The sequence below is a fragment of the Python bivittatus genome, unplaced genomic scaffold (genome assembly GCF_059951505.1).
Source record: "Python bivittatus isolate LINGU-HERP-01145 unplaced genomic scaffold, Pbiv_v1 ctg000240_np1212, whole genome shotgun sequence".
Classification (NCBI taxonomy): domain Eukaryota; kingdom Metazoa; phylum Chordata; class Lepidosauria; order Squamata; family Pythonidae; genus Python; species Python bivittatus.
The window spans coordinates 274,035-288,545 of NW_028277051.1; the positions used below are offsets into that span (position 1 = coordinate 274,035).

The 14,511-nt window shown below is 61.8% G+C and overlaps 1 protein-coding gene across 1 annotated transcript; it reads left to right on the forward strand.

The window, feature by feature from the left end:
- Positions 1 to 1,795: 1,795 nt before the first annotated feature.
- Positions 1,796 to 9,626, forward strand: LOC103061296 (apoptosis-inducing factor 3-like). The gene is made up of 18 exons (XM_088138778.1): positions 1,796 to 1,864; positions 2,228 to 2,307; positions 3,188 to 3,297; positions 3,616 to 3,725; positions 4,686 to 4,730; positions 4,819 to 4,900; positions 4,983 to 5,095; positions 5,467 to 5,553; positions 5,975 to 6,066; positions 6,194 to 6,324; positions 6,473 to 6,588; positions 7,015 to 7,086; positions 7,200 to 7,263; positions 7,703 to 7,779; positions 7,866 to 7,983; positions 8,567 to 8,665; positions 8,816 to 8,891; positions 9,333 to 9,626. Exons 1-18 carry the CDS (start codon positions 1,796 to 1,798, stop codon positions 9,463 to 9,465), a joined length of 1,674 nt encoding a protein of 557 aa, XP_087994904.1. The 3' UTR covers positions 9,466 to 9,626.
- Positions 9,627 to 14,511: the final 4,885 nt, after the last annotated feature.

Consider the following 14,511-nt stretch of genomic DNA (forward strand, 5'->3'; position numbering starts at 1 on the left):
AGCGCGGTCCGGCTGCTTCCCGGGGCAAGCGCGCGCGGCCCCTCAGGCGTGCGGCGCGGATCCGAAGCGGGCTCTGGCGGGAGGCCTCCAGCGTCGCTCGGGCCTCGCCCGCAAAGCGCGAGGCGCAGCGTCAGGCCCTCTTCGCCCCCGGCCTGCTCCCCGCAAGCAGCCTGGTTCCGCGGTCCCGCGCCTGCCGCCTCCGGTTCGCGCGCGGACAGACCCCTCGCGCCACCCTCCCAGGCTTGCTCCCGCGGGGGCAACCGAAGGCGGCCCTCCTCGTCCGGCTGCGGCCGGAGCCGCCAGAGCGGCCGCAAGTTGCCAGGATCCTCGCGATGGAGCCGGGCGGCTTACAATGCATAAATAAAAGCACGCCGCCGCTCGTTCGCCCGCCAGCCCTCCCACTTCGGGGGAGTTCGGAGGTGGCGCCACGTTGGGCGCCCGAGGCAGAAACTGGCGGCTCTGCTGGCGCGTCCTGCCGCCCCTCGTTTGTATTGAGCCGCCGCCGCCGCCGCCGTGCCTTGTCCTGATCGGAGCGCCCGCGCCCGGTGAGTCTGGCCTCTTTCGCGGGGTTGCGCTGCCCTGAGCACGGGCAAGTAACCTGGCTCCGGGGGGCGGGGGGAGCCTTCGGTGCCGTCGCACAGATCACCCGGGCGGGCCAGGCGGGAGTCTCTCCGGGCGGGCTGGGACGGGGGGGGGCAGAAGTCCCCGGCTCTCAAGACCGAAGGCCCCCCACACCTGCATGGAGATTTGCAGCTGCGGGGCTTGGCACTGCGCTTTGATCGCATCCTTCCTTGGGCGCCAAGGGGGGTGGTTTTTCTCTACCCACTTTTCAACCACCCTGTGAGGAGGGGTCAGCTGGAAGGTTGTGGGCAGAGAGGGTCCAGTCCAGGAACGCTCTTTGCCTTGCCCCTGTCCCTCCTTGAATGCCTTGGGAACTGAAGGGAGTGTCTGAAAGGGGCATCCAGAGCGCTGCTCACCCACACCTTCCTTCTGCCAGATGCTTGACTTGCAAAGGCAGCCCTTCCCAGCTGTGCTGTGACCCCCATAATTCCCAGCCAGCCTGGAAAACCTGTCTGGCTGGGAATTATGGAAGTGGACACCCCCAGAATAAAGAAGGCATCAGATTGATTAAGGCTGATTGAGATCTTATTTTACTTGTTTCAAGCGAGGTGGATGATCCGTCCCTGTGAGGGTCACAGGCTGTAGTGAGCGACAGGGTAATCTCTCCAGAGGGGAGAGGCTCACTTAGATGGAGCTGGGAAAGCAGAGTTATTTTACAGAAAGGATGCACACCTTTTCCCAGGGCCAGGAATAGTCTTCTGGGGCAGGGGGGCTACTCTAAAATGCAGATTAGCCTGTGAGAAAGTAGCAGGCTGGGCAGGGAGAAACAACAAATTTGACTGTATTATGTTTGCATTTCAATTTTATTTCAATGAACATTTCCCATAAAATATCTGTTTAGGTCACTTTAAATATTATCACAGACAGCCACTTTGGTGTTGTGGTTCAGGCACCAGGCTAGCAACTGGGAGGCCGTGAGTTCTCGTCCTGCCTTAGGCATGAAGCCAGCTTGGGCCAGTCCTTCTCTCTCAGCCCCAGGAAGCAGCAGGCAGGGGCACACCACGAGACAAGCCACCGCTACAGAAGGAGTGAGCTCTCCCCTCATTGCTCAACGCCCTGGAGGCCTTTGTGAGGTTTGGGGGGCGTGGGGGGGTGCGCGCTGCTCATGGTACGGATGCAAGCGGTACCTGGCTGTCTGGCTCCGCAGGGCTTGGCTGACAGGTGTGGCTGAAAGATGAAGGTGAATGTTCTGCCTGGAGGAGTGTCCCAGTGGTACAGCTGGGGCACAGACTTGGGGGAGCGGGTGAGAACCTGCTTTGCTTGCAGAGGCAGTTTCTCCAGTCCAGCTGCTGAGAAAAGCCAGCTTCCTCCCTTGGCTGCCAAGAAGGCTCCCTGCAATGTAACTCTCATCCTGGCAGGTCTTTCCTCCTGCCCCCGTACCCAGCGGCCAGCTATCAGCCCTTCTGCTCCAGTGCCAGTGGGGGGAAGTGAGCGTGGGCAGGTGGCCGGGTTTTCTGATGAAATCTTCCCTCACCGGGAGGCCCATACAAACCTTCCAACAAAGCATGCTGGGCTTCCAGTAGGGAGCTGCAGTTGACAAGTGTCGGCTGGGGGGGGGGTTGGGATGTTAGTAGGTCTTCCTGAACCACCACCTCCTCTCCTTCAGGGCTCAGCCAAGAAGATTGATGGAGCAGACACCGTGGTCACCCAGCGCATCTGCCACGAAGATGAGCTCTATGATGGAGAGTGAGTCTGCGGCTGCATTCTGACCCTGCCCCTCGGGGCATCTCCTGGGCATGGGGCTGAGGAAAGAGCCAACTCTCCTGGCCCCTGGATCAACCTCCTGGCCAGTCAAGGGCAGCTCCCCTTCTGTGGGGTCAGACAGAGGCCCCTGCTGGGGGGGAGAGCAAGGGCTGCTCTTGGGGTCACAGGGACCTGAGGTCCAGCCTCCCGCTTCCCAGGGTGGGGCTGGTTTGGACAGTCCAGCTGCTGGGTTGCGGAAGGAAAGGGCAGCCGTGTTCCTCGGTCAGCCCATCACCGCCAGAGGCAGCTGACTGCCTAAAGGACTCCTACCCTTGACCAGGCTGAGCCTCCCCTCCTAGGCTGGCTTCTCCTTCAGAGCCTTCCTTGCGGACCTAAAAGTGGCTTGGACTGGGCAACATGCCTCCTCCCACACCCATCCTGACAGTTTCTGAATCAGGTCATCTGGACCAGCCAGCAGCGCCACCTCTTTCCACCCACCCCTCTGAGCTTCCAAGGCAGCCCTCGCGAGGCCTTGTGGGGAAGGCTCTCAGCCAGGGCTCCCTCTTGGATATAGGACCGGGGGGGGGGGGGGGGCTTTATTTTCCAGGCAGCTAAATCTGGGGTTCCTGGAGAGAGACTCCTTTGGCCCATTCCTAATCCTTTTCTCTTAGGACAGCTCCAGGCTCTCTGCTTTTCGGGGGTGGGGGTGGGGGTGGGAAGCCTCCAACCCAGAGGGACTCAAGGTTATGCTATTATCACCAGCACTTCCTTTGATCCCAATCCGTGGACTGGGGGGGCTGCCTCTTTGGGAGATTATCCAAGGGCTGCAGCTTCTTGGAGAAACTGGCTTTGGCCCAAGGCTGCCCTGTCCTCCTTGGCACAGGATGCGGGAGGTCGAAGTGGCAGGCCGTCCTGTGCTGCTGGTGAGGGAGCACCTGAGGATCAGAGCTCTGGGAAGCAGGTGTCCTCATGGTGGAGCCCCCCTCTGCAAAGGTGAGCCAGCCCTGCCTGCCCCTCCCCCAAACACAGCAAATAAGGGATGTGGGTGGGCCCCTTGTCACATCCAAAGGCCTAGGTTTCAGGTGCTCTGGATTCAGATTCTGCTTGTGACAGTGATGCCAGAGAGGTCTTGGATCTCAAAAGCCACTCCCCCCCCCGAGGCCCTGTGCTGAATGGCATTTAGGGCAGTGGCTTGGCTGCCAAGGGGCTGGTTCCTTCAGTGGATTCAGCTGCCTGTGGGCACATTGCGTGCCCTGGTTTCTCAGCAGTCACTGTCCCCCCTCCCTGCGGGTCTCTTTTTCTGAGTTTCAGGCTACTTGGCACGGGGTCGGTTACGTTGCCCCTGGCACGGTGCCTGCTTCAGCACTGAGACTGGTGACATTGAGGAATACCCCACCCTGGATTGCCTCCCCGTTTTCCATGTAAGTCTGAACTCCGCCTGCCCCCTCGTTGCTCCCCAAAGCAGAACATGGGTCTCAGTCCCCAGAGAGGCTTGCCTGCACAGTCTCTCGCCCGCCACGTGCCAGCCTCAGCTTCCTCCCTGGCAGCCTTCTCAAAGTCTCTTTTTAATGGGGGCTATAAACATTTCTGGAGCCCGTTAAGGGTAAGAAGGGAGTGCACACAGATTATGCGAAAGTGGCTGGTGAGCTTGCCCCCCCCCCCAGCAGAGGACCACTGGGGCTATGGAGCCACCATTGGCCTCCCACATCCAAAGGCCAGACACGGCGAGGAAACAGACTGAACAGCTCCCCCCTTCTGGATCATCTCACCCTGTGGGGCCCACCCTAGGCCAGCCCCCAGCCTTCTCTTAGTCTGTTGGGACACAGCAACCCCAGCTGGCTACTGCTGTACAACTTGGGTAGAATAAAAGGGCCCACACGGGATAGCCAGGATGAGGCCCACACGTGCACACCACCTCCAGCTCAGAACAGAATTGAGTAAAACCACGCGTTAACCAAAAAAGTGGGGAAAGCAGCTGAGCGTGTTAAGGGACGGAAAAAGGGTGTTAGAGCTAATCCCACCCATCGTGGGGAGAGGGGTTTGGCACTGGGGCTGCAGCAGCCTTCGGCAAAGGGATCAGGCCCAGGGATCGGCAGGGCAACTTGGCCAGGGTACAAGGGGCAGATCTGTGGGGGACTTATGGGGCTTAGCAAGGATGCCAGTGGCACCCTCCCTGGGGCAGGACAAATTTGCCTCTGCCTCTCCCTCCTGGGTATCAGGAAGGGGGCTCTGGTGTTCCTGGTCAAAGGGTCTCCGTTTGGCTCTGGTGATCGGGGAGGGTCATTGTGCTTCCTGGCTAACTACCGGGGGAGGCAACTCTCACCTGCCAGCCTGCAACCATTCCTGTGAATTGCTCCAGACCAAGCCCTCGCTTGTTGCAGGTTGCCGTGAAGGAGGGGCAGGTGTACGTCTCAGCCCAGATGAAGGTAGGTGGCTTTCCCCCGCCTGGCTCAGGGGCCTGCAGGGCACCCCCTCCCCCACGACCCAGTTCCTTTCCTTCCTTCCCTCCAACAGGATCTTGAAAGTAGCCGGAGAGTGAAGCCCATGGCGAAACGGTGCCAGCTGAACCCCCAGATAGCGCTGCTTCTTGGAGCAGGTGAGCCTGGGGGCCGGGCAGGACAGGGCCAGGCTGAGGCCTAGGAACATGGCAGAGCTTGGGTCTCTCTCCTCCCTCCCAGGCCCTGCAGCTCTGACTTGTGCTGAAACTCTTCGACAAGGCGGCTTCACCGGCAGGATCATCATGGCCACCTGGGAGAACCACCTTCCTTATGACAGGACTAAACTGAGCAAGGTCTGAGCTGGGGACGGGAGAGCAGCGGTGGCTTCTCTGCGGGTAGTGGGATGCTGGTGCTTGGAAGGGGGGGGACCTTCCCACATTCCAGGGGTTAGGCATGGGCCTCGGGGCCTCAAAAGCAGTCATGCAAGAGAAAGGGGGCTACCCTAACCCCAAGAAAGCACACGGAGGTTCAGAAGTAACTCCTCCCCTCACAAAGCTGGAGGAAAAAGGGGAGGGGGAGGAAGAGGGAGGGGCGTGGCCCAAGATTCTCTCCCTCCTGCTCCTCTTGGATACTCCTGGTTGCTAAAGGGCCCCAGGCGCCCCACGTTCCTGGGTGTTGAGAAGCCCTATCCCCATGAAGCATTGCTTTTCCTCACTCCTTGCAGGAATTGGGTGCCACAGCAGAGAGCATTTATCTCCGATCTCAGAGTTTCTTGGACGCTCACAACATTGAAGTCTGGAAGCAGAGAGAGGTGGGTGGGAATGGCTGGGCAGCAAGTCAGAGAAGGGGCTGGCTCTTAAAATCCCTTTGTGCTCCACATCCTCCCCAGCAAGCAGCCCATCCAGGTCTGCCAGTGTCCTGAAGCTCAGAGGAGAATGCAGTTTCTGGAAGCACCACCATGAAATGCCGTCTCTGCTTCACTAGGAAGTAAAACCAAAATGTTGGGAGACCTGGCACCCCACCCCACTGATCACGTTTCAGCTCAGGAACATGTGGCTAAGTGCCAGTGGAGACTCCTTGGGAAGAACTTGCCCCAGTGCTGGCATAGCCAGGTCAGCCCAACAAGGCCTCCTCCGAGCCCGCTGCTGGCTCTGTGTCAGCCTGAGCTTGGAGAGGCTCAACCTGCGTCTGCCCATCCCGTGCCATCTAGCGTGGCTTTCATCTGGCTGCAGGTGGTGTCTCTGGATCTCACAGGCAAGATGGCCCACTTCCAGGATGGGACGTGCCAGGCGTATGACAACCTGCTGATTGCCACAGGCAGCAGGTAAAGCGGTGTGACCTGAAGGTCCAGCCCCGGGAAAGGGAGCAGAAGGGGTTGCCAAGGCTTCACGGAGGATGGTACCACAGCTGCCTTGCTGGGAACAGACTGGCTTCTCTCCTTTTCTACCTAGCCCCCAGCAGCTCCGGTGCCCAGGGTCCAGTCTGGAGAATGTCTGCACGCTCCTCACGCCTGAAGATGCCCATCGTATCCTGGACTTAGCTGTGGGCAAGAGCGTTGTGATCGTGGGAGCCTCTTTCACTGGTATGGTAGCACTGGACTCGTTCTCTCCCCAACGCCGGGGGCAGCTCAGCACACTGCCTCTGCAAGCTGGGAGGACTAGAGGCTACCTACCTAGCCCCCAATTGTTTGCGTGGGCATTCTCTCAGCTCCCGGGCTTCCTTCCGTGCAGGGATGGAGGTAGCAGCCAGCCTTGTTGGCAAAGCAGCTTACCTTCAGGTGGTGGAAAGAGAAGAGCTGCCCTACCAGCTGGTCCTGGGAGGCCAGGTGGGCACCGTGGCCATGAAGGTAGGGAAGGGCAAGCAAGTCCTATAGCAGGGGGAGAGAAAAGGGGGCTCTTGGGGGTGTTGCCCCCCAGTGGCTCTACCCGAGGTCACCTCCAGATAGGCCAATCCTTGTGGCTGAGATTGGGCAGCAAATCTTTGTTTAATCTTGGGAAAACAGCTGCAGCTTGCTCTCATTTACTGTAGCCTCTTCCCCACCTCACTACAGCAAGGGTACAGTGCCTTTGCAATGCAAAAGTTTGCGGCAAAGAAAGTTTCCTTGGTGGGGAACAAGCACTTTCAGTTGCCAGCAGAGTCCCTCCTAGGTGCCCCACCACCTGTGAAGTCTCTCTGAACCAGGCCTGGTTGGGGGAGGCAGAATATGGCTGGAAGAGAACAGCACAGCAGGTAGAATAACCCTCCCTCCCCCCCTTTTTTTCCTTCCTCCCAGATGCTCCAATCCCAGGGAGTTCAGTTCCATCTGAAGGCCAATGTGGCAGAACTGCAGGGCAAGGATGGGAAGGTCTGGGAGCCTTGGCTCACCTGCTACCCCAGAGGCTGGCAGGCCAGGTCTACTGGGGGTGGGGGGCGGGGGGCTCTGCTGCTGCTGCATCTCTGCCTTCTTTCCCCTCCCAGGTTACAAGCGTCCTTCTTAGCAATGGTTCTGTTCTCCCTGCGGACCTGGTGGTGGTGGGGATCGGTGAGTTGGAGGAGCTCCAGCAGCATTTGCTCATCTAAAGGCAAAAGAAAAGGAAAAAAAGCAAGCAGGGGGTGGGCTTGTGCTGCGCTACAGGAGCAGGAAGCAGCTTCCCATTTCAAAACGGTCTGTGACCAGGGATGGAACAGGGCCAGTTACCTCCTCTTCTGGCCACCGGGGGGCAGCAAAGGCAAAGGCGAGGGAACAGAGGGCGGTGCTCCGCAGCTCACCCACAGCTGGGGGTGTTGGGGCTGTAGCTCTGCCGCATCTGGAGGGGGGTGGCTTTCCTTGCAGCTGCCCCACTAGCAAAGGCATGAAGAGTAGTGGCACGTGGGGTGGGAAGTCTCCAGCCCTGTTGGGGAGCGGGACCATCCCCACCCCCATTCCGTCTGGAAGGCGAGACCGTACAGGCTTATCACCCAGCTCCACTTGCCTCCCACAGGCGTCACCCCAAATTCCAATTTTGTCCAGGGAAGCTCCATCAGGCTTGACCATGAAGGCGCCATCCTGGTGGACCTGGTAAGCAGGGAGTGGGCCACCCTGAGGGAACCACCACCTGCCCTTGCTAATCAGCACCACTGACCAGCTGCTGCTCCCCCTTCCAGTTCATGCAGACCAGCGCCCCGTCTGTCTTTGCTGCTGGGGACGTGGCATCTTTCCCTGTGGCTCTGCTTGATGGGAAGACTGCAGCCATCCGTCACTGGCAGATTGCCCAAGCCCATGGTATTTGCCTCTCTCTCAAGCTAAGCCACCTGTGGGGCAGGGGAATGACTGGGCGGGCTTCCAGTAGCCAATCCCACCCAGGGCGAAATGGGCACCCCTGTGGGTCCCCCAGGAACAGAACCTGGGTCTGGCTGACCCTTAATCAGATCCAGCCCCAGGACAAATGTCCCAGCTCTCCCTGGCTGAGGCTGGAGGGAGCTCCTCTGGAGCTCGCCTGACTGGTGCGTTCAGCGCAGGGGACGCTCCCAGCCGTCTTCCTCCTGAGGGCAATCTGACCGGAGAGAGCAGCTTGAGTGCAGCAGAACTGGGGATGGGGGGAACCCTTTCGCAGCTGCAGCCCCAGGCAGGTCTCAACCTGGACAGAGACCGGCAATTCCCCCACATGCGGCTCAGTGCGGCACACAAGCCCAGCCAGCCCAGGGCTGCACTCACCCGACAGCCCTTCTGCACCATGGGCCTGTTGGGTTCAGGCCACTCGAGCCCTCCTGAGCGTTTGGGCTAGCCAGCTGCTTGGCCTCCTTTGCGCTGCAAGGGGAGCAGGGCACTGCCACCTGATTGCCTGTATTTCCACCCCCCCCCCCAGGACATGTGGCTGCACTTAACATGCTGCAGAAGCAGGAGCCGCTCCACACGGTGCCGTTCTTCTGGACCAGGCTGCAGTCAAAGAGCATCCGATATGCAGGTAACCTGGGGAGCTGGGGGTGGGTCATAGCAGGGTGGGGGGAGCTATGGTGAAAGGTCCCAGGCCAAAGACGGGCCCAGCAGCTCGGCCCTCCAGGTGGAGCGCATTGCCCTGCCAGAGTCAGACCTTGCCCCTGCTCTGCTTCCTCAGGCTGCGGGACGGGCTACACGGAAACTGTGCTGAAAGGCGATCTGGACCAGGAGCGGTTCCTCCTCTTCTACGTCAGGTGAGGATGTGGCTTTGAGGGAGCCAGAGGATGCAAACCACCTGCCTGGCTTTGCGGGGGGGGGGGGGCAGGAGCAAGGCAAGCAGAGTCTAGGTGAGGTGTCATGGGAGGGAGGGAGGGAGTTGGAGGACTGCACTAGAATGGCCAACGTCCTGGCTCATCCCGAGACGGAGAGCTTATCTTGAGCAGATTCTGTTGGCTGAAGCCGTGTCACACTCAAATGCCAATAGATGCCCAGAAGAGCAACTTTGCCTACCCGTGACCCAGTCCTGGGCAGTTAGCTAGAAGTGGAGAGGTTGGGGAGAATGCAATTGCACCTCCCCCTTTGGAGGCCAAGATCCCTAGGGCCAGCGCTGAGAACCTCAACTTTGGGGGCCCTATGCACCCCTCCCCCCTTCCAGCAAAAGTTCTACATCACCAAACCTCTCTCTTCTCCCCCAGGGACGGGAGTGTGACTGCAGTTGCCAGCCTGAACTTTGACCCCCTGGTGGTCCTGGTGGCCGAGACCCTGTACTCAGGGAAAAGCATCTCCAAGCAAGAGGCAGAGTTCCTCCCTGAGACCACCAGCCCTTAAGCTCTGCGTGCTGGACGCCCCTTGAGCCAAGCGGTTTCTTTGCAGGATGAGGATGGAGGGGAAGGGGCTGCCGAAGGGGGGAGCACCCCAGTCGCCCACATGCACCGCTTGGCGGGAATATGCAGAAGGCACCACCTCATCTGGCTGAAATAAACCAGGAGCAGGAAAACTGCGACTCGGCTCTTTTTCTGAAACCTGAGCTGGGGGTGTCTGGCTCACCAGCCTCCTTTCTGCTTTGCTCCAGCTTGAGGCTCTAAGGGGAGTCAGACCCACGGCACGTTCGCTCCTGCTGAAATGTCACGGTCACCTCCAGCTTCTTGCACAGCGCACCTCTCAAGCCCTTTCTCTGCTGAGAGGCTGAAAGCAGTGGAGATGTAACAACCTGCGAGGAGATTTTCAGTTATTTGCACCCAAAGCCCTGAGAAGACTCCTGCCACAGGGAGGGCCCAGGAGCAACAGAGCAGGGGTGGGGCTGAGGGAAGGCTGTGAAGGCTTGGAGGGCCACTCCTGCCCATCAGTGTCCAGCTGAAGGGGAAGCAGCTGCTTCCTGGGCTTAGAATGCAAGGAAGCTGGGACCCTCCCCCAAATCCCAGGCAAACCCTTCTCCCTTCCAGAATCCCCTCAACTGCAGCAACGTTTCACTGGGCTGCCCTCAGCTGAGGGCTCTGCCCCTTGGCTTCCAGCTTCCACGGCCCAGCAATTCCACGCTCCGCCGGCAGATGGTGCAGTGGTCCTGGCATTGCTCCGCACAGCTGGATGCCACTGACTCCTGAATGTCAGGGAAGCAATTTCTCTGCCCTGCCCCCCCAGGCAAAGGTTGTCTGGGGACAGCCGAGGGAAAGGACAGAACAAGTTAGGTGGGCCAGGACCGCTTCTCCCCCCTCCACTCAGCTTGCGCACTTCTGCCCAGGCCCTGGAGCTCCCCTGCTGCTGGGCAGAGAGAAAAAATATCGTGCACACACCCCTTCTCACAGCCCCACACACCAAGACCCTGCCTCTTCCCATGACATTCTCGCTGGCGGCAGACTGAGCACCAGTGTGTAAGGTGGGACCCGTGGCCACGCCCCACCCTGCTTCTGTTCCTACACTGGCAGCTGTTGCTGTTGCTGCTGCTACCTGGGCAAAGGGGCTCCAAGGGTCCCACCACCCCCTGCCCCAGAGGGGGGCCTCTCAGACGAGGGACTTCATGACTCCGGGGGAGCTTTCAACTGAAAGCACAAGGCCTGTGACAAGCCAACAAGTGATTCTGAACCAAAGAACACAGGAGCCTTCCCAGGAGGAGGAGGAGGAGGAGGAGACCTGGGCCTTTGCCCTAAGAGGGCAGCCAGGCCGGCCCAACGCACGGCAGGGCAGGGCAAGGCAAGGCACGGCACGGCACAGCCCTCCTCAACGGTCCAGGGAGCTGAGCTGTGACTGGGAGGAAATCGAGGGAGCAGGCCAAGGCCTGACCAGGGCGGGGTGGATCCCGGGCACAAGCTGGTGCTGCAGCTGGGGAAGCAGCCGCCCATTTGCAGCTGTCCAAAGAGGCCACCTCAGACCTGAAAGGGGGGCCGGTGGGAGAGGCCCAGACGTCCGGGTCTCCACAGAAGGAGAAGCCAAGGAGAAGCCGGCCGGCCGGCCACCTTACCTGTCTGCCAGTGGTCCAGCTGCTGGCCCCGGGGCTGTGTCCATCCGCAGGCCAGGCCCTGGGTGAGAGCAGCTACGGTCAACAGTTCTTCAACTGGCAGCTTTAGCTGCTGGAGGGGACGTAAAGCGTGCCACTGAAGAACTGCTGCTGGGTAGCCAAAGGGGCCAGGAGCACCAGGCTGGGGGGGAGAGGGGCACTGTCAGAGGGGAGGGGAGGAGAAGGGCCGGCTCGCGCCTCCCCGCCCAACGGAAAGACCAGGAGGGCTGCCGGAACGACCGGTCAGCGCCCGTTTCCGCCGCAGCGCAACGTGAGTCATCCCACCCCTGCCTGGCGGGCGGGCGGTCGCAAAGGGTGCCCGGCTGGGGCGGCGCCGGCGGCCTCGGGGCTCCTCCGCCAGTCCTTGGCCCCTCCTGACCCAGAAAGGGCCTCCGGGGGCAGCCGCGTTCCCCGCGGGGTCCGGGCGCAACGGGGTCCGGGCGCTCGGCGGCTGCACGAACCCCGCGACGCGCATTCCCCGCGCGCCTGCTCCGGATGCTCCGCATTCCAGCCGTCTGCCGGCCCCTCCGGCGGCGCTGAACTTCGGCCCAAGGACGGCCGGGCGGGCTCCGCCCCTCCCCCTCCCCCTCCCCTCCCGCCCGCCCGCCGCCGGCTGCAAGGCATGAATCAGCAGCAGGGGCGTCCCGGCCGCGGCCCGACGGGCAGTCTCGACGCGCCGCTGCGGAGGGCCTCCCGCCCAGGCCGGGCGCGCCAGAAAGTTTCTCCGGGGGCGGCGAGCGGGGGTCGGGCCCCTCCTTCGGGGCACGCCGAGGCCGGCGACCCCAGGACCCCGGTTCTGGGCCGGGCGGCACAGGGGAGCCCCCGGGCGCCGCTCGGCCGGGCGCCCCGCTCCGGGAAGGGGGTCCGCTCGCGCCGCCTCCGCGGAGAGGCGGAAGGTGACCCGGCCGAGGGCGCGGGGCCGCGGGCGCCACCCACTCGACTCCCAGCGACCGGCCGCGAGTTGCCCCGGCGCCGCTGGGCCGGCCCCTGCCCGCCTGGCGCTGCGGGCGAGACCGCGGCCGGGAGGACCGCCCGCCGCTGCCCGCCGCCCCGGGAGCGCCGCCGCCCGGGTCCCGCCGCCGCCGCCGCGCTCGCTCACCGGCTGCCGCTGCCTCTGATCAGCTGGCGGCCTCGCCTGCCGCCCAATCGCAGCCCGGCCGCTCCGCCCTCGGATTGGCGGGCGGACCGGCCAATGGGCCGCGGCGGAGGCGGCTCCGTTCCGCCCCCGCGCGCGGGGCAGCCAATGTGCAAATGCGACCGCGCTGATTGACGGGCCGGCTCCCGGGCGGGGGCTTGGCAAGCGCCGCTGGCCCGACCCGCGGCGTGGAGCCCTTTCCTTTCCCCGGAACGGGGGGAAGAGGCTGCTGGGAAATGTAGTTTTGTTCCCTCCTGCGCCCTCCCGTCATGCCCAGCGCCACTGTGAGTTGGCATTTTCTTCCAACCGGGAGGGGGCCTTAAAAGGGCGAGATTCGCCCCGTTCTCGCGGATGCCTTCGGCCTGCAGACCGCTGCAAGGGCGTCACGAAAGCACGGCGCCGTCCGGACAGCCACGCCAGGCCGAGCCGGGCACCGCGCAAGCCTTCGGAGGCAGCTCTTCTGTGCTGCGCCCCTGTTGCGCGCTCTACGGAGGTTCCCGAAGGCGCCTCGCGCCGCTCCCCTTCGCGCGCACTGCAGCTTTAAGAATTCCAGTTCAGTGACGTAGGCAAGATTCCGAGAAGTTGTTGCAAACTGCGAGGGCCAATCAGAAGTGGACCTGTCCTCCGCCGCGGGCCAATCAGAACCCCCGAGGGGCGTGGCCGAGAGAACTGAGTTGAACCCGGTGACTTGGCAGTCCTGGCCGGGCGGACGATGACTGCGCAGATTGCTTAAAGGGCCAGCGTCGCTCCAACGGCGGAGAGGAGGGCGCCAGAGTTCCCCGGAGCGTGTGTAGAGCGCTCGCCCCCTCGGCAAGAGCGGGCCACAGGCAGCTGGTTGGCCGCAGGTGCCCTCGTCGCGGCGACCCACGCGGGCGGAGGGGCGCGCGCTGCCCTCCCCCCTGCCCAAGTCTCGGCCGCCCTCACCGGGCGGGCGAAGCAGGCTTCGGGGCTGTTCGAGCATCGGACGCCTGTGAGCACGGCAGCTGCGTTCACGGGAGACGAGCTTGTGGCTCGCCCCACGCGTTGTGTGATCGGTTAACGCCCGTGATAGAGCTGGAGATAGTCTGGCGCAGCAGATCCGGGCAGGGGATCTACCGGAGCATCTGATCGGCACGCTGGTCCAGCGGCCGATCCCCGCAGCTAGTTCGAGGGCGAATTCAAGGAATACCCCGATCCATTGGGGAGCGAGATCAACAGCCCGGGGCAGGCGAGGGGGGCCAGCGCAAGGAGAGACACCCCCCCCCGACATAGATGCTTGCATCAGAAGGGGCGACCTTCAGAAGCCTAGGGTTGGAAGGGACCTCAGAGGTCTTCTAGTCCAGCCCCTGCCCAGGAAGGGGATCCTCCATTCAGGTTTTGTTAACAGAGAGAATGACAAGAACTGACGTGCGCAGCCAATACCCTAGAAGAAAAGACGGGGTGAAAATAGCAGGACTGTATGCAACTGCGACAAATACAGTGGTCTTCCCTTGGGAAGCAAAACTCGAGTGCCGTGCAGGCAACTGGCTCGCTAAGGGCTTACGAGAAAGATCTCGGCGTAACCGTGGACCTGATACATGAGCCAGCACCCGGAAAGGGTCGCAAAAAACCAGAAAATAATTTTAGGCTTCGTCAATAGACACATTTTCAAAAGATGGGAAACCACCGATGTGCCACCTGGTCCGTTTTGGTGAGAGTCCATCTTGAGATGCATTTATTTATTTCTTACATTTTTACACGGCCTGGTGCCCAGCAGCCCCAGGCAGTTCACAGATAAAAATGCCCCACAACTAAATAACACAATGAACAAGCAAAGAACAAAAGATGCCACAAAGCAGACCACCAGAGCAAACCCACATTACCCAGAAAGGGGCTCCGGTCACACTCGCCAAAGGCCTGGGCAAAGAGCGGGGTCTTCAAGGCCCTCCGAAACACCAGTGGGGGGGCATCCAGATCTTGGGGGAACCTCATTCCAGAAGGCCGTTCTGCGCCCCATTCTTGGCATCCCATTTGAAGGAATGGAAAGAGGTTTTGGTGGCCGGAAACCAAGGGGCGTGGAAGGAGACGGCGGCAGTGTTGCGATCCTGGCTCCGGCCCAGGGCCAGGCTGCCCCCTCCAGCTGGGGTTCGCTGAGGCTAAAGTCTTTGGCTGCAGGGCAATGCCCGACTCCCTTCCCCATTCCCACAGCGGCAGCAGTCTGGCCACAGGGCCCACGAGACCCCCTGCCTGCATGCAGGCTTCCTCCCCCAGGGCCCCTTCCTGTTGGGGC